General features: G+C 35.7%; 1 protein-coding gene across 1 annotated transcript in view; it reads left to right on the top strand.

Annotated features, from left to right (window-relative positions):
- The window catches only part of LOC125233914 (protein CEPU-1-like), a 116,099-nt gene that overhangs the window by 67,021 nt on the left and 28,748 nt on the right, over nt 1–20,330 (top strand). Inside the window, exon 3 of the mRNA XM_048140086.1 lies at nt 11,501–11,708. Within this exon, the coding sequence (XP_047996043.1) occupies nt 11,501–11,708 (208 nt within the window). The remainder of the gene's footprint in view (nt 1–11,500; nt 11,709–20,330) is intronic.

Raw genomic sequence — 20,330 nt, 5'->3', positions numbered from 1 at the left:
TAGAGTGATTTATAAATAGCTGATATTTTATTTCTTTTTTATTTGGTGTCTTCCGGTGATAAATCAGTTTTTTTTCCTGTGTAAGTACCTATCAATCACTTGTCTAAGGGCTCCGTTCGAACTTTATGATAATGTTTAGTACGATATATCTCGAGATCGGAATGTCGGTATCAAAAGTATATAAAAGAGTTTTTATTTGAAGAAATGTTATTTTCAAATCACGCTATTGGCTGGTATTTAGAACCCTTCAAGTAAAGTGTTAAGTATGAGGAGTTCGAGAGATTTGACCTGATGGGAGACTTATGTAAACCAATAAATAAATAAATGTGTAAAATTGTAGATATTTTTCAAGAACGCTTTTTAGTCTATGTAGATTGTAGAAATGTAGATATAAAATAGGATCAGCACGGGTAGCATGGCCGCGCGATAGACGATAAAATATCAGGCCGTCCCTATCGCACTATTAGTAAGTGCGATAGGGACGGCCAGATGTTTTATCATTTATCGCGCGACCATAATAAAATTGCCTGCCAGTTGTGGTCTCGTACATGCGTACAAGGCCCTACCAGGAGGGGTCCCTCTATATGTCATACCTTTAATTGTCCGAAACAGTTTTCGCACAGACTTCGCATAATCGGTTTTCTACGAATGTTAATTTGGCAAAAAACATATTTTTCATAATTTAAAATAATACGAATATTACTTTGTCCGAAAATAAGTTCGCATAATACTGTTTACGCCAATTATGTTTATGAATAAAATAATATATAATTAATTGTATTTGTCATATTTCTTAAAGTCAGAACAACTACTCATCCTAAATACTGTCAGAAGAGTCGATAAGGTTAGGTTAGAACTGCGACCTCAACAAATACAAAATTTTGTCAAGAGTATCGGTTGGGTTAGGTTAGAACTGCAAGTTGCGGAGGAGTGCCGAAACGTGCCTGCGACCTCGTTCTATAGCCCTGAGGCGGCAATCGAGGGGTTTTAGTGGGTAAACCATGGTTCTCATTAGCCTATATGGGAGTCCCACATAACCATCCCAGGCCGACCTGCGCCCGGGATTATGCGTAAAGCATTTCCCCTCGTTAAAAAAAAAAGGTTAGAACTGCAACATCAAAATAGTAGTATTACCTTTGATAAAAATTCTGCGTGGTAAATTTCGACTGAACAATGTTATGCACAAATAATTTATGCATAAAAACCATTCGGCGAATAATATTTATGCATGAAATATATTCTAACAAACAGAAATATGAGTAGACAAATTATGCGTAACTATACTATGCCATAACAAAGTATCCAAAAGGTATGCCAAAAATAATTCTGAATTGTAAAATTATGCCAAAACATGGAGAACCCTGCCAGGAGGGCCGAAAACATATATTTTTCACGTACTTAGTATTAAAAGTAAAAAAACTACTGGCCGGCCACGTTAGCAACTACTGAAGAAGGTACGAAAATAAAATAACAGAAAAAAAGCGGGAGTAGGTGTGATTAGTGAAGATGGGTGCTTTCTCGACACTGTCTTGAATATTACATTTTTTATAAGTCGGGAGAGCGGACATTTTTTAACCGACTTCAAAAAAGGAGGAGGTTCTCAATTCGACTGAATGTTTTTTTTTTTTATTTTTTTTTTGTATGTATGTTACTCGATATCTCCGAGAATCGTGGACCGATTTTCAAAATTTTTTTTTTGATCGAACCGGTATAACCCCGAGATGGTCCCATTGGCACCAAGTCAGGGTCTGATGATGGGATCCTGGAGAAATCGAGGGAACTCTTCAAATGTTATAGGCACATGTAATGTTTTTAGTCTATTTTTCAAAGGTACACCAGTATTTACGTCTGATGGTAATAATTTTATGTGGCTGAGCTGATGATGGAAGGTCAACTCCTCAATGGTTAGGAGTTAAAGGATAATTCTTTCACTACTGTACATGTATTCGGACTGATACATATAATATCACTAGGAACCACTAAAAATCAACAAATAAATAAACTTTTTAACAAAAAATAAAACCGCCTTCAAAAATAAGCGCGTTACAAAACACGGAGAAACTAAAAAGCCAAAAATAATAAACCTTTCAATTCAGATTTCTTATCGTATTGCAATAGCTAAACATCCAAATTATAAACAAATCAATTATTTTTGGAGTCGGTACCAGCCTGTGTATGGTTGGGTGGGGCAAACAGGCAATAGCAAGGCGACGAACAGGTCTGGTACCGACTACAAAAATAATTGATTTGTTTATAATTTGGATGTTTAGCTTATTGCAATACGATAAGAAATCTGAATTGAAAGGTTTATTATTTTTGGCTTTTTAGTTTCTCCGTGTTTTGTAACGCGCTTATTTTTGAAGGCGGTTTTATTTTTTGTTAAAAAGTTTATGTTAATGAAAAATTCAATAGGTATAGTTTCAGTGTTTTTATGAGGTAACTTTCTATTATTTTATCGGATATACTTATTGGATATCTTGATGTTATTTTTTTGTGGCTAGCAACAAATAATAGAGTATATATGGTAGAGTCATACCAAGGCAAAAAAGCCGCGATTTCGGAAACTTTACCGATGAAAATGTTTCTTTAAAACGTCAATATTCTGAGAAATTATTACGTTTACTTAACCCTTGCACAGAATCGGCTCTAAAAATGACTACCAACTTAAATAAAGAAATACAATAAATATATTTTCTTTAACTTCAAATATTAAACACATCTTTATAAATTCTTTTACTGCAATATCAATATCATGTCACGTGTACATAATTATTTATGTACCGTTTCTCAGAATATGGAATTTATATTTTATCTCAGTCTTCGGTTCTCGGTATTTTTTCTTTTCTTCAACAAAAGTCGGTTCTGGGAAATCTTCATAAATATGATTGAAGAATAAAGAAACAATCAACCCGATGGATTTTCTCGCCTGGGATCAAGTATTGCGAATAAGTTTTTTTCCTTTTAACCTCATATTTGGTTTATTCTTCTATTCTCTATTCCACGAACTTATACAAAGTTAAAAACTAAAATAATGTACCTACATACTATACACGAAAGAAAAAGCGACCACCTGTGGCCGAGCCGGGGATCAAACCCGGGTCTTCAGGCCCCGTAGCCGAATGTCATTTCTCAGTGCAATCTAAGTATATCTATCGCTCTTGCGTATTGGCGCGACAGAGCCAGAAGCCATTTTCTGCGGCGTTTAGCGTCGCAGAAATGACATTCGGCTACGGTGCCAGCTTACGTCTACACATGATTGTCTAGTTAAAAATGATTTTATTCAGAAAATCTTTTAAAGTTTTACATTAAAAATAATGTCTAAGCTTCTCAACTAACTAACTCATTGGACATGAAGTTTAGTAATCATGATAATAATATTATGTGAACGTTTATTAATAAGTATCTTTTGAGCGTGGCTTCGCTCGCGTTAGAAAGAGACAAAAAGTAGCCTATGTCACTCTCCATCCCTTCAACTATCTTCGCTTAAGAAATCACATCAATTCGTCGCTCCATTTTTCCGTGAAAGACGGACAAACAAAGAGACACACACACTTTCCCATTAATAATATTAGTATGGATTAAACGAATATAAATTGTGTTTTAGGCATCGCACGAAGTAATTATGTATTGTATTCCCTTGCATACTATCTGCAGCATAAAATACGATACAATCACAATGGCCATTTTCTAAAGAAATATATTTTCAGGGGTTTTGAAGTCCGCCTTATCCATACTAATATTACGAATGGGAAAGTGTGTTTGTTTGTCCGCCTTTCACGGCAATACGGAGTCGAGAATTGACGTGATTTTGTAAGTGGATATAGTTGAAGGGATAGAGAGTGACATAGGCTACTTTTTGTGTCTTTCTTACCCCTAACTTCCCTAAAATGAAGGGGGGGTGGAAGTTTGTATGGAACGATCCGCAATTTTCGAATTTAACGTGAGCGAAGCCGCAGACATAAACTAGTATTTAATATTTTTTTGGATAAGCCCCTTTTCTGATAAAATTGTATCAAGGCTTAGTATGTAGTAAAAACAGTTAAAGGCAAGCGTAAATAAAACAAAAATAGTTTAGAAAGTAAAGTGAGAACTACCATTCGTTCCTCGGAGTAATGTAGGAAACTTTTAAGTAAACTAAACGGCAAAACCTAGTCGTCGTTCTCAACGTGTGGTTCGATCACGAAATCACTAATCTCTAATGGCTTAAGATTTTTTATCGAATTCATCGCAAAATAGTATTTCCTTTCCTTTCCGTTTGTTTCCTTTCTTTTAGTGAATATTTTAAATATATGATTTTGACTCTTGGAGACCCTATACCTACATCTCTAAGGAGAATTAGATTAAGTACCTATACATTTTATCTTTAGTTGTGACATTTAGGGCTGATTTAGACGGCGTGCGAACTCGCATGCGACTTTAGTCACATTGCTGGCTGTTAAGGTTACATATAATTTTGCACAGCCGTCAAATATCGCAATGTAATAAAACTCGTATGCGAGTTCTCGTACCGTCTAAATGGGCCCTTAGAGTCGTTTGCACCTCTAAAGTAATTTTAGACTTTTTTTGTATTTGTACTGTTTATATTTAGTGTAGTTCTTAGTTGTAATTCGACATTTAGAGACCTTCTACATCTCTAATTAATTGTAAGAGAGTGAAGTTATACCTACTTTAGTTAGAACTTAGAATTAGTAGTACTTATCAATTGTAATATCAATACAATTTTAAATATTTTCTAAATATGTACACGTGACGTGTAAAAGTGCCTCTGTGGACTATTTGCTGAATAAATTATTTTGATTTTGATTTTATGAGTAATATTATTTTTTCTACAAATGCCAATTTAATGGACAACATTTTTGTTGCAGAATGATGTTACTGCCTAAAAAAGCTTATAAGGGGGTTGATGTGATGTGTGTTCGGTTAGCACCGCTTAGTATCTCTAAATAGATTATGTTGCAGGTGCACAAGATCAAGATGTTATAAATTATATTTATTAAATATTAAGGATAAATATTTAAATTCATCGTAACACCCTGGAAAAAAGCTAAATTCCGTTTTAAGCAGGTAATTTGTTGAGCTAAAAGACATTAAATTATCCAAACAAGGATACATTAAATGTTCCACAATAACGCCTCTCCAAGTTACACTCCACTCCGAGTAATAACTTCACAAGACATTTATAATATATGTAAGCTTGCGGTAATTGTAAATCGTGACGCGATGTATTTACTAAATGAGCGTGCAAATTCAAACGTCTGCCCCAATTTGTTCCCAATCCCGAGCGAGGCCCGACCGCCTGGCACTCTGATCCTATATCAGACAAGTCACCCCCACGCTGACCTCCGTCCTCTTCTAACAAACTTTAAAATCTTCGAGTATAAGCAGGATAGAGCAACGGATTCGTACGTTTTGTTTCTGCGCTCTTTATCGCGAATAAGATCCGTGTTCGGGACCACCCGACCGTCAAATTCATTTGCATTTCATCCAGCCGTTATCTCATTACGATATGCTGATTTCTCCTCCACCTCATCAGTATCTCAGAAATAATTCATAAGACTTTTGGAAAACACCGCGTTCACAGTTTGACGCGCTGTCGATACATATTTATTTATGGAAATCTTTATTGGTATTTCTTTCTCCGCGGGTTGATTGGATTTACTTAAATTCTCATAAACAATCTTGAGTTTTTCTTTGATTGATTACACATGTAGCCACGATGCGCGATGCGAATAATGTTTTGGTTGAGTGTTTCTGTCATCGTCTCCATTTGTCTTTGAATTTGTGAGCATCGTTTGGTTTATGTATACCCTGTTTATGTACTGTTTGATATAACTGTTACTAAGGAGACTACGAATATACTAAATACGAAAAGCATTCTACGTAACATTAGTATTGGGACAAGGAATCCCAAAATGCGGTTTTTACAATATGAACCATTCCCAGCAATATGACTGCAAAACTGCGTGGTTTAATTCGTGTAGTTAGTTTATGAAGGCATTACAATAGATAAACGAACTAATGAGGGCATTAGCGTTGCGTCCGGGGCAGCCTCAGCATGGTGCCCGCAGCGAATTGGTTGAAAAATATTACACTATGTTCTGTTTATTCGGTTATTGCATGCTTTTGTTTAACAGATTTTACTCCTAATTGAGTACTACAACAAAATCTACGGTTTATTTGGATTGCTCCTCGCTCCAAGTACCTAAATATAAGGATATTAGACCGTGAGATTTCCCGATATTTTGACACAGTTACATGCATTACAAGGCGACGTAGACTACCCGTCCTTCTGGCTTTTATATAACTAGGAAAAGACGAGTGATCTACATCACGGCGAATACCTACTGTCGCGCCAATCCTGTGTTGACCCCAGGTAACTGAAGATAGCAAGTGGATATTAAAGTTATGTAGACTGATACACCCTTGGTCCACCCTCATTCATGCTTCCTTGCACTGACTCCCAGACACACTGACATAATGTGATCGTGAGACGCCTGTATTGATGATCATGAATATCCGGTTAAGCTGCCGATGTACATAGAAAGATATCATTAAATCTACTGCTAGGTACACGTATAGCTTGTTACAGGGTATATTCCACATAGAAACAGTTTCAGGTTGGATCTCAACGGCCGGCCGTTATTACCCGCTGCCATAATTACCCGTGAGTCGGCAACTAAATAATGGCTATTGAGGTCCTTGTGCGCTATCATGCAATTATTATTTATCCAGTGGGTATGTTTGTATGGGATAAGAGAATCGAGTATATAGAGAACGACTGCTGCACACTGCTGAGTCTGCCATCTCTCGATACAAGATTAAAAGATTTGAACATTAGTTTTGATAATTTGATTCATAATCCTTTACCTGGTATATGTTACAATAATAGTCAAATATTAGCGCCATCTAACCGAGATTCAACCAAAAGTTTGCACATTATTATTATCAGGCGTTGCACGTGGAATCAGGCGTATTTTATGTACCTATAAACATTTCATTTTATTACTAGTATAGTTAATAATTTCTACTATATTATTACCTACTTGTAAACTTATAAGCACTGACATTTATTTGTGTCAATATATTAAAACATGCTGGATACAAATACAAGGCATATCAGGCGTAGCAAATGGAAACATTATGTATAGGAATATCGAGAGCTCCACACAAATCAAAAAGGTAATCACGATGTATCCCGGTCAATATAAGTCTTATAAATTATTTCCCACAGAGATACCTGCAGCGTAATCAAACTGTGGTCCAAATTTCGGACAGTAAAATCAACTTCAAATTTTAACACGAGGAAAATACTGCCGGGTGCGTCATTAAAAAATAATTAATTTACGTCATCGACTGTCATTGCAATATTTTATTAATGTGATTTCGAAAGGGATTTTATCGGGATGCTCTCATGTATTATTACACTTTATTTCGACGGTGGAAGATATCTTTTCAAATATTTAGTACTGGCTTTTGTCATTCAAGTACCTTGTAAGACCGTAGCTGCATTGGTGCAAGCGAGACGAACCTAAAGTAGATTTTTCAGACATTGTTTTGGCCTGTATGTCTTAGTATAAGTTGGACTGTGGTTGGATGGATGACATACATGAATACATAAAACATGCCTGTATTTCCGAACGCCTATACAACCTGTTTTTATTCAATTCCGTTAACTTTAAGGGAAGGTTCTTTAGATCAAATACAATTAATTTCTCTAAGAAACTAGCGTCATAACTCATACGGTTATCGAGTTATTAAAAAAAAAGATAAATTACTGAACACGTGTGTGACAACTTATATCAATTCCTAATGTTATTTGTTTTAACATATGCCGTCAATCACTTTAACTTGAATGTTATTCTTAAGGGTTTCTCACACTAATAAATTCATTTATTATGTATGGAAATGAAGAAAAAATTTTTTTTGTGAATTTAACTAAAAGTGATATACAGGGTGGTTCCTGATAATGAACCTAGCTACGTGTCGAATTTAACGGAAAACAAAAACAACACGGTGTATAATAGGCAGAGCACACGAGACTGCTTAAGTTTCAACGCCACCTTTGACAATGTAGAGATTGAAAAAAAAAAAGAAATTGTGATAAAGCAATGACAGGTTGCCAGCCCATCGCGCACACCACAATGGAGCCCAAAGGACGGCATGGATACCAACGATTATGACCTGTATTATGCCTAGAACGTACTATTTGTTTATGTTTTAACTTTGACAATTAACATGAGATTTTTGAAAAGATTAAAATTTACAAGTTATTAATTATGTGTAGGTGTACTTTAAAACATATCATTAAATATCAAAATAATAGCAACAAATTACAACTAAACTGAACCTAACTTAACTGAACCCACAGATGTCTCCCATGTCGCTGCCAGTACCTAATGTGCCCATATAAATTATATTATACAGGCACTTTGCTTATTTGTTACAATGTTTTTCATAACTTATTTTCATGTTTATAAATCAAACAACATCCAATTACCAAGATTATTAAAAATGCGAATCCCTATAGCCTTTCAAACAACAAGTATTTTCCATTACAAGAAACTGAATTAGAATTAGAATTAGAATTATTTATTGCATATCACATTACAAGCATACTGCAAGCATAAACTGTTTTCCTTCCCGTAGATATTATATTCTCCTAAATACGTCCTAAAACAATTTATTAAGAGAACAAAAGATAGAAACTCCGTTGTTTTGAATAAGCACAATCATGTCGCTGTAACGTCACAATCGTTTGTGGCGTTCCATAATATGTTTCAATTAAAATGAAACATGTCTGCGAGTTTCAAACGACCAATTGTTTTACACAAAATACAATTTCCTTATAGGCGTATTCTTTTCATTTATGCTTTAGTAAAGAAATTTGTAAACAATTAATATTAATTGTTGTTAGGCACGCGTAGCTTACAAGTAGGAGTGAATAGAATAAATAATAGGAAACGAAGAACATGTTTGTTAAATGGTTGTAATGTACGTTATTTTGATGTTACATTTATAGAATCAACGTTTTTGTTGGTACACCTTTTCAATTATTTAGATAAATACCACGTAGTACCTTCATCATGACTGTTTATTAAATAAACTTTGCGTTAATCGGTTTGGTGTGGTTCGGTTAAGAACATTTTTAATAATGTTGAGAAATGGGTTCTCACCATAATCATCATACTTTTTGCGTTATTCCGGCATTTGCCACTGCTCATAAGAGTCATAAGAGCCTGGGGTCCGCTTTGACAACTAATAGAAATAGGCTCTATAAAGTATCCATACAATACTATACAAGTAAATGGAAATGTGTGTGTCTGTTTGTTTGTCCGTCCTTCGCGGCAAAACGGAGCGACGAATTGTCGTGATTTTTTAAGTGGAGATAGTTGAAGGGATGGAGAGTGACATAGGCTACTTTTTGTCTCTTTCTTACGCGAGCGAAGCCGCGGGCAAAAGCTAGTAATATAACAACAATCAATATTTATTGAAGCTGAAACCAAGTTTCATGCTTCGCTTGATCAATATTTTTTTATCCATTATTTATGAATATGAAGCATAATTACTTACATATTCATAATGTGTATTCAATAATTAACTTGACGCTTTTTATTATCATATGTACAGTCACCGGCATAAATAATTGATGATATCTGTAGGTACCTTATCGCTTTTAATCGTTTGACAATTACGTATGACATTTCAAACAAGACGTTAATATGACAAGGTACAAAAATCATCACTTCTTTATATCGGTGACTGTAGGTATAATTACTCGTATTCCTTTTGCAGTGATGATTTCTCATAAATCCGTAACGTTTTTTAGGGTTCCGTAGTGAACTATTAGGAACCCTTATAGTTTCGCCATGTCTGTCCGTCCGTCCGTCCGAGCATAATCTCAGTGACCGTTAGCACTAGAAAGCTGAAATTTGGTAACAATATTTTTATATCAATCACGCCGATAAAGTGGTAAAATAAAAAGTGGAAAAAGATGTTTCCTACATGTAAACTGGAGACTATTTTTTTTTCATTCCAACCCCAACGTGTGATATATTGTTGGATAGGTATTTAAAAATTAATAGGGGTTTAGTAAAATCGTTTTTTGATAAAATTAATATTTTCGGAAATAATCGCTCCTCAAGTAAAAAAAAAAAGTGTGTCCCGGACTCTAACTTTTGAACCATATGTTTAAAAAATATGAAAAAAATCACAAAAGTAGAAATTTATGAATACTTTCTAGGAAAATTATTTTGATCTTGATAGGTTGAACAGTTCATGAAAAAAAAATACGGGAAACATCGGAACCCTACACTGAGCGTGGCCCGACACGCTCATGGCCGGTTTTTTTTACTTAAATGGGTTGGTAGAAAAATAGGTACCTGTACCTAGATTTGTCCTTAAATAAAATCTACAAAATCGCTATTTATTTTTCTTAACGATCTCATTAGACTTGTTTGTTCTAATAAACATTTGACAAACACATAAAAGAATAAACATTTTATATATTTACTGTCAATGTTGACTTATTACATTTGTGTATTTACTTACTTTGCTCAGTACACAGTTGAAGGGTTTTTTTTTGTTTGAATAAACGACAGAAACGCCAGTTACGGCGTTATCTGAACAAAATAATAAATATTTCATTTGACAGGTCATCAATGCTACCTCTACCTATAATCATTGATATATTTATTGAAAATGAAAATCCGATTCACATCATTATTAGAACTAATATTTGACATGTCCTAACATTATCTCAAAGTTCGAGTAGTGCCGACAATATTTTAACCAGGTGCCGTAGCCGAATGGCATTTCTGCGACGGAAACGAAAACGAAACGCCGCGAAAGTATGAATTTTCTGAGATGCACTTTTCGCTTTTGCCCTAATCTGTTAAACAAAGGCCTTTGTTTCTATTATTCGCTGCGGTCAGCTCCCGTTTAAACGGCACGTGCTATAGTCTCAGTGTAGTTAAAAAGCAACTATCATGATAGCAATAAGGTTCAAATCCATAAAAAGCCCTTTCGGAGATAACACGTTTTGTCATCTTCAAAAAAAGTTACCTGCACACTGCAAACTGTTTAATAAATTTGAACCTTATTGCTATCATGATAGTTGCTTTTTAACTACACTGAGACTTTAGCACGTGCTGTGGAAACGGGAGCTAACCACCGCGAATAATAGAAACAAAGGCCTTTGTTTAACAGATTAGGGCAAAACCGAAAAGTTCATCTCAGAAAATTCATACTATAGTCTTGGCTCTGTCGCGCCAATACGCAAGAGCGATAGAGATGGATATCTACGAACGTTTCGTTTCGTGAGCGTTTGTGCCATTCGGCTACGTAACCTGAAACATAAAATTTACTTTCCCGCTAACGATAATTCTCCGAAATGTAATTTAAGGCGTTTGAGGGGACAAAAGTTAAAAAAAGCTTGTAAAAATCTAAAAATACGTATTGTATACTTGCACAAAAATTGATGGTTATGTTTATTTTGTCGCAGGTGGCGTGGATTCGCGCAGACGACCAGACCATCTTAACTCTGCACACGCGGCTGGTCACTCACAGCTCTCGGTACGCGGTCACTAACGACTCCCCGGGTTCCTGGCAGCTGCACATCAGACCGCTGAAGGTCGAGGACCGCGGATGCTATATGTGCCAGATTAATACTAGCACGATGAAGAAGATGATTGGATGCGTCGATGTTTTAGGTGAGTAGATTTAGGTGATTATGTGTAATTCTATAGGCTACTTGAACCTTTTTTAAAGTCTGTCTTATATGATTAAGTACTGTCCAATTAACCGAAATAAAATATTACCATATTTTATTATGACAAAAACAGCAAAAAAAATATTTTTAAAGTATTTATTACGTAATCAGGCAAAAAAAACACAGTCATGTTCATCTATAGATTATCTGTGCACTAGGTCATTCTACTCGAAAACAACATTTTCTGACTTTTAAGGGTGCTTTAAAAAAAAAACGTCAAATGAATGTAAAATTGATAGTTTCAGTTGGTGAAATACTACACTTTCCGTTACCCAATAGATTTATTCAATTCAAGTTTCAGTTAGAGCATCTTATTATCTGGACTTTTATAAGACTGGATTTTTGAAAACTAACTCACTGAACTAATTATGAATTTTTCTCTAATGCACGTTTAGAAAAACTCACGTATAGAGCTGAATTATTCGATCTTATTTGTAAATTTTGGACAATTTTGAATACTAAAACAGGTAAATTTATAATTCGTATATACTGTACTACAATTTTCTTAGACTACATTTTTATTATAAGGTTTTGAAAAAGAGTAAACGAGGCTAAGACGAATTCAATTTTTTTCAGAAGTTACTTAAAATTAAGTGACAATTTCTTTGAAAATCTACATCACATCTAAGTAATTTTTGTACTTAATTAATCTGCAACGTTTACTTGAATTGCTGTTTTGCCTTAGTGATTACAAATTGCTATTATTTATTTTTGGCAATTTTTTGAAAACGAGCCTTTACCGATACAATTATTACCACTTTTGCACATTTTCTCATATTTTGTTAGACCAAGTAGAAAGGGTCCTATAATGTTATATATTTGTAAACTACTCGCAAAACCTTTCAATTTGATACCACACACGGTATGATCAAGCGCTCGGTTGAAAGCCCTTTTAAGCATGAGGCATAAACTTCATAATTCATAGTCAGTGACTGTTTTCACATGAAGTAAGGTTCCTATTCGATGACGTCACTACATCGGTGACAGCGTTTTTAGTGGCCAAAAAAAAGTACTTAAATTTTAAATCGAAAATACGTAGTCATCATACAATTTGAATACCCAAAATCTATAAATATTGGTTATTTCTGTCAAATACTACAGAAGAAATCATTTATTGCGCCTCATTCGATGACTCTAGTAGCCTATCATCACAGGGACACAAGCTTTGCAGAAGAATTTTCAGTTGTCACGGGCCTGAGTGGCTACGAGTACTTTAGTTGTAATGATCATGAGCGGCTACTTGAGTAATTTTTACGTGAGTTTGGGCAAAAATATAAAGATAAAATGAATTTCCATTTGACACTTTTGAACAAGATTTCAATGAAATTTTAAAATTATATTTTAAATTGTTTAACCAATGAACGACAACAATCGTTTACCATCAAGTGATTTATTATGATCCTTTTCCGATATTTTATGATAAATATTTAAAAAATTATGAGCTGTAAATCTAGGTGCTTATTTCTAGCCAATAAACCATTCAATTTACCTATTTTGAGGTGGGTACCTATTTAAGTATAATCTCCTCAGTCTTATTCCATTATACTAAAAAATACCTTCGCAAACCGTAAAGAATGTACGCGCACAAATAGAACAATGCTGGAAAAACTGGCTCAATCCTCATGGACAAAGTAAATCGCCGGTCGCCGGTAAATCACCCCGAACATTCGATGCAGAAAACGTGGACGTGAGAGGACGCCTATTACGGCACGTGATCACTGTACTCCACGCTGCCTTAGACAGTGCGTGGAGCGTAAGAGTAGGAGACTCGTAGGCGTAGCGTAAGAGTCGCGTAAGCGTCGTAGAGTGAGAGGCGCGGCGCGTTGGCGTAGAGCGTGAGACGCGTAGGCGTAGTGTGAGAGACGCGTAAGCGTAGAGTGAGAGACGCGTAGGCGTAGATAACTGGCTGGATAGACTGGTAAGCGTACAAATCTAGGCACCAAGGAATTCTAAGTTACAAATACCTTCAAGACTGTTCTTTGTTTTGATCGCATTCATTTTTGCGTCTTACCTATTATCATAAAAAAAACTACCATAATAATAATATAAAGATTCACAAAGATACCTATTTTAAACAAAAAAATGCCTTCGCAAACCGTAAAGAATGTTGAACGCACAAATAGAACAATGTTGGAAAAACTGGCTCAATCCTCATGGACAAAGTGTGCCGCCGGTAAATCACCCCGAACATTCGATGCAGAACCAGCGTGGACGTGAGAGGACGCCTATTACGGCACGTGACCATTCGTGACTCGCTTTGCCTTATGTTGTAAGGAAAAAAGTACGAGTATTTTGATACCCGTTCGGAAGCTCGTTTTAGTTATGGCACTCTGGAGAGCGATGCAATTTAGTGTAGTTTACGTGTAACTAGTTGATGTTGCTTTTCATTGGTCCCATTGCGACCGATTGGTGAATAAATACGTAATGTTTTAACAAAGTTTTTGAACAATAATTCTATTGGTAATATATCCATATCTTTAAATATAAACATTTAGATTTTTCCTTTGGACCGGCAATCCAAGGATGTGGGTTCGAGTTCCACGTTGGACCAACCGTGGAATCCAACTTAGCCAGAGTCGATAACTGTTGATTTTTTCATTGCGATTGATGTCTGGATTTATAATTTGCAATAATTCTATTATCTCTATTCGACATACAATAAATTCACTTATGTATATCTACTTATTTACATGTTAAAACCTAAAATTATATAAAAAAATAATTAGTCTGAATTACTTTTATCTCTGTAACTGTATCACACGGGCTGCCAGATACAGGCCTAGCCTAGTTTGGAGTCTTACTTACTTGCTAAAATGCTAAGGTAAATTCAGGTGATCGGTTCGGGCTAGTAGGATGTACGACCATTAAGCAACACTGCATCACGGAAGGGAGGAAGTAAACATGGGGCATTTTAGCGAGAAAGGATTCAATTATGTATCTTTCTATCGGAGCTAAATTTAATGTTTTCCATACTAAGAATAACTAGCTTTTTGGATCTAGTAGGAAATTTACTTCAAAATTTAAAGATATTTTTCAGGAAAACCTATTAGAAATCTACAGTCAAGCGTAAGTCGGACTTTAAAGAAAAAAACTCTAATTACGAATTTTACTCACTGCCGCTGCAAGGAGTTACCAAATCTCTTGAAATTGTGTGAGCGCGTTTGAAATAAGTACATACAAATTCATTTCTGTTTCGGTTTTTAGAAATTGTTCGATTATTCGTAAAAATGACTTCCTGTGGTGTACGGAACCCTTGTAACGCGAGTACAACTCGCACTTGGCCGGTTTTTTTTTTTTGTATTGTGTAATAAAGCTTAAGTAAATAAATAAATACACCACATTAACTTAAATATGGAAATGGTAAAAAATTATAGGTAAGATATCGCTACAACAAGCAACTGACCCTGATGTGAGTCACCAGTGTTACCACGACAGTAAAATGCCTTCAATTGTATAGGTACTTCAAAACGCGTGCCAAAACGATTCCGGCTTTTGCGCCACTAAACACTTCGGTTTGATCCCACACCCAGACAGTAAACCCACTTTATTCGTTATAAAAGACTTTACTGAGCCGTTACTCCATTTAAAAACCAAACGAATTGGCACATAAATCGTTTAGTAAAGACGGCGGCTCTGCAGACCCACCACAAAGAGCTCATTAACACGTCAATGTACGAGATCGACCGCTCCCGTGTTTGTTAAGAAAATACTGAATAAAGGTTTCTAAAGAAAATCCATACTTAAATATTTAAATATATGGATGTACTCACGTTAATACATCGCGTGCGGTGATATGTTATGAATATGTCTCACGAAAATTTAACGTGTATAAAATGCATGCTAAACAACGCTGGATGGATTGTGTGAAAGAGGATATGAGGAAGAAAGATGTGAGTGTTGAGATGACGAAAGATAGAGGAGAATGGAAGAGGAAGACGTGTTGTACCGACCCCACATAACGTGGGATAAGGGTAGGAGGAAGAAGAAGAAAATGCATGCTATTATAATAAACTAGCTTTTTCCCGCCGTTTCGCCCGCGTACTAAAAGTAATCATATTCAAACGTTGAACTTTGGACTCCCATTTCACCCCCTAAAGGGTGTGAATTTTGAAAAATCCTTTTTTAGTTCTCCTTTACACCTTATAAGGAACCTACTTGCCAAATTCGCAATCTCTAGAACCAGCGGTTTCGGCTGTGTGTTGATTTGATATGTCAGTCAGTCAGGCAGTTAGTTTCTTCTTTTATATATTTAAGATGCAAATGTGCGTCTTTCTGTCTTCGTGTTATCTTTTTCACGGTCAATCTACTGAAAAAAATTTGGCTTAAATTATAATACAGACATAGTTTAAGTCCCGGGCCATACAAAATAATAATATGTGTTTTATCCCGGAAATCACCCCTTAAGAGGTTACAAATTATCTTTATTCCACCCTGAAAGTATTAAGATACATAGAGGCAGCGCCTGTTAATTGATGTATGAATTTTGCTCTAATTAAAATATTGCCTTGAATTCTGTATCAGGCGCTAACCAAATTACTAATTTCAAAAAGACGGAGTCGCGGACAAAAAATAGTTAGGAAAACAAAATATTGCTAGGCCCGGGAAATAATTACAGCGAGATTGCTAACATGATTACGTTGTCGAGAAATAAAGAAAACTCAGGCAGACAAGCATGGTCGCGTAATAAACGATATACCTAACGTCAGGCCGTCCTTTCCGCACTATTTGTAAGTTCGATAGGGACGCACAGTTGCCATAAAGTTTATTGAACTAGAGTGTGCCAGTATAATAAAGACTACTATCTTACAGTATGACCATTCCCGCTCCCCGCTAAAAGTGCCGCCCACCCCCTCTCGGTTACCTCACAGTTACCACCTGTCAAAAACGCGACCAGTCGACCTGTCATATCTCACTCATACAAGATTGGTACGCGTTCACTTACACGAGCTTAGAATGTGTGCTAGGAACGCGCCTGTCTCATATATATTTGATCGCCAGTGTCCGAGGTGTGGTGCTATGGCCGCAAGAGTTAGGAGATATATTATAAGTATTATTTGTACCTACATATGGTATTACTAAATGTTACTGGATTAACAAGAATAACCAGTGTAATAGTTTATTTGGGAAAAATAAACGCACATTAATGAGGACATTAGTGAATGACGTACGTGATTAATGATTAATATCTGGGCGACCGAGCTTCGCTCGGTTCTATTTTAATATATCACGTCTTTAGATAAAAAAAAAACTCTTATAAATACAAAAACAAAAAAAAGACAAAAAACAAAAACTTAATTTCTGGCCGGGATTCGAAACCCTGACTATCTATCTGCGTACATTAGACCGATCTCGTACGACTGAGCTAAGCGGAATCGATGCGCGCGCGGCGAAATTAACGACCATATTTTACGTTTACTAACGCGAAAGAAAAAGTCATGAAAACTCGAAAATTCGCGTTTTCCGGGATCTCAGGCTACGCTAGATCGATTTTTCACCCCCGAAAAACCCCACATAACAAATTTCAGCGAAATCGTTAGAGCGGTTTCCGAGATCGTCGGTATATATAAATAAATAAATAAATAAATATACAAGAATTGCTCGTTTAAAAGTATAAGATTTAGTGAATTGGTGCACATGGCTGAATCAACAATTTGATTATGTAAACATTTTTGAGCTGTGATGTGTTAATAATACTTAAGTATTAATAAAACATTAGGTAAATAAGAATACAATTACAGATATAAATTCGACTATACAAAAAATAGTTAGGTACAATAACGATGATACAAAATTTTAACTTTGAAAAACCCCTGACCTGATATTGGGCCGCGTTTTATCAAACATGGTTAAAAACACTCCCAACTAAAGCAGCTTTTAAACAAAAAAAAGAAATCTAAATTGGTGAATCCGTTCGAGAGCTACGATGCCACAGACAGACAGACGGACACGTCAAACTTATAACACCCCGTTTTAGCGTCGGGCGTTAAAAAAACAGGAAAGTTAATTTTTACTTTGAGTGTTTCCTGCAAGGAAGTAAAATGGAATTTATAATAAATTCGGACTATTTTCTTACTACACCACTTGACTATTTAGATAAGAGTGTCAATAAATTAAAATGGTGTTATTTTTATATTGGTAAGTGATCATCGCCGCCCTTGGTCACGCTAAACACCAGAAAGGTTGGAGGTGCGATGCGGTCTTTAAGATGGCAGTAGGTACGCTCTTTCCAAAATCACGTTTTAAATGACTTTTACTTAATAATAAATCTCATATTTTAACAAATCTAGGGTGAACAGGCATCTTCTGGGTGAACTCACTCCATCGTAGGCCACGTCTGTGCCTTTGGCTAGTCTGCGGCTAAGAGTAAGCCCATTCATAATTTAAAAAACATATTTTTTACAAACTCAGATCTATAATGTAAAACCTCCCCGTGTTTCCCATGGAGTCACTATAGCCGGTAAAAATGTCACGTACGGCGTGTTAAAAGGACCGTATCCAACACAACCCTTTTTACCCTTGACAGGACCCGCATATTTTTTACCTCGGCTGCAAAGAATGGCTGAAGTAGACGGTCGTATGAATAAATATTTGAATTAAATCGTTCTAAAGTGAAGGCATAGTTCATAATACTTTTTCATGTTCGATTCTAACATTTTTCACATGATTTGGTTAAAGGCTGACTTGATTGTTCAAAAAGTAATGAGAAAATTGCATTTAATGCACGCGCGGGGTACAATTTACAATAAAACAATATCTTCAGTTGTTGATGTGATAAACAAAATTGTGCTGTAAATACTCGGGTGCGAAATTTATGCCTTACATAAACCTAAACAGCTTCCGCAATGCTCAAATAACATTCTACAATTCCTACGCAACGCTCGTCTCGTCGTTCAAATTTGGAATTTTTCGCTTGCTCCTATTTCATTATTTATTATCGCGGGCGGTTAAACTACAACCTTACTCCCATGTAAAAAAAAACAACAATTGACTAGGTATTTATTTCTCTGGAGAGTTAAAATAAAAACAGTTCGTTCGTACTCGTATTAATATATGTTTTGCTCTGTTTGTATAACAGTTACTGATACGCTATCCGCAAACACGATTAGTGGGAGCCGCGTTGAAATATCGGAAAAGCAAACCAAAAAAATCTAGATAAAACTAAACATCTCGAATAAAAATATATTTTCAGAACACATTTTAGATCATTTATCATGTGTTGTGTTCGTAGCAATATATTTTTTTCTGAGTAAATGTAAAAAAAACGAAGTTCTAATACTTCTAATAATGCAATATCGGTCTCACAAAACTAATCACGGTATATATCCCGGACAATTTATATTAGTCTAATTTTTTTAAAACCGATTTCTTTTAAATGTAGGTACCTAAATGTTTCGTAATATATGTACGCACATGGCCACAAAATATATGTAGTTATCCAATAATCTAGAATAACGGCTTGAAACATATACGCTCGAGCGTTCCCAAACTACATTACTATTAATAGTCCAACGAGTTTAAATTAAATCTAGATAACTTGATTAGCCTCACAGATGTCCTGCGTAACTGCGTAGTCGTATACCTACGTAATGTAGTTACGTGGGTACTTACCTAGATAACAATTAAGCGGCACATAATGCAGATAGTATACCTACATCAGTGGCGGCTGGTGAAAATTTCTGCTAGGCTGTTGCCTACTTGAACCGCCTCTCGCCTACACCACTAGTAAAGTACCTAATGTTAAGGTAGGTTTCTTTTTGCTTTGGTGTTCCAAAGCAAAAAGAAACCTACCTTAACATTAGGTACTTTACTAGTGGTGTAGGCGAGAGGCTGGCAACCTGTCACTGCAATATGACAATTTCGTTTTCTTTCAACCCCTTTTTGCTAAGAGTGGCACTGGAACTTGAGTAGTTCATGTGCTCTGCCTATCCCTTATGGGATACAGGCGTGATTGTATGTATGTACTTTACTAGTAATCAATTTTAGGCAAGCCGGTGGGAATCGGCTTGTATGGACCAGCCGCTGCTGCTACATACATCTACCTACAAGGAACTACGAATTTTTATAATTCAAGCATACCGTATATACTAAAATGAGACGTAAATATACCAAAGCATAATGGTTAGATTTGCTAAAATTATCTATGTTACTAAACTTACTTTTAAGTAGGTGGGTATGTATCTTGTTTGACAATATAACCTTAGCTTATTATTAATTAGGTTTTATATACTGTATTTCTATTTTATAATACAATTGGAAAAGTTCATTCCCAAAATGATTTTTAAATCAACAACATACAATCACGCCTGTATCCCATGAAGGGGTAGGCAGAGCACATGAAACTACTCAAGTTTCAGTGCCACTCTTGGCATATAAATAAGGGGTTGAAAGAAAATGAAACTGTGACATTGCAGTGACAGGTTGCCAGCCTCTCGCCTACGCCACAGTTTAACCCATATCCCACAGTCGCCTTCTACGACACCCACGGGAAGAAAGGGGGTGGTGAAATTCTTAACCCGTCACCACACGGGCAAAAATTTTTAAATCAGATTTTACCTAAGTAAGT

This window comes from Leguminivora glycinivorella, chromosome 15 (assembly GCF_023078275.1).
Source record: "Leguminivora glycinivorella isolate SPB_JAAS2020 chromosome 15, LegGlyc_1.1, whole genome shotgun sequence".
NCBI lineage: Eukaryota > Metazoa > Arthropoda > Insecta > Lepidoptera > Tortricidae > Leguminivora > Leguminivora glycinivorella.
Note: the sequence above shows the minus strand (reverse complement) of the source record. Positions and strands in the feature narration are given on the sequence as shown.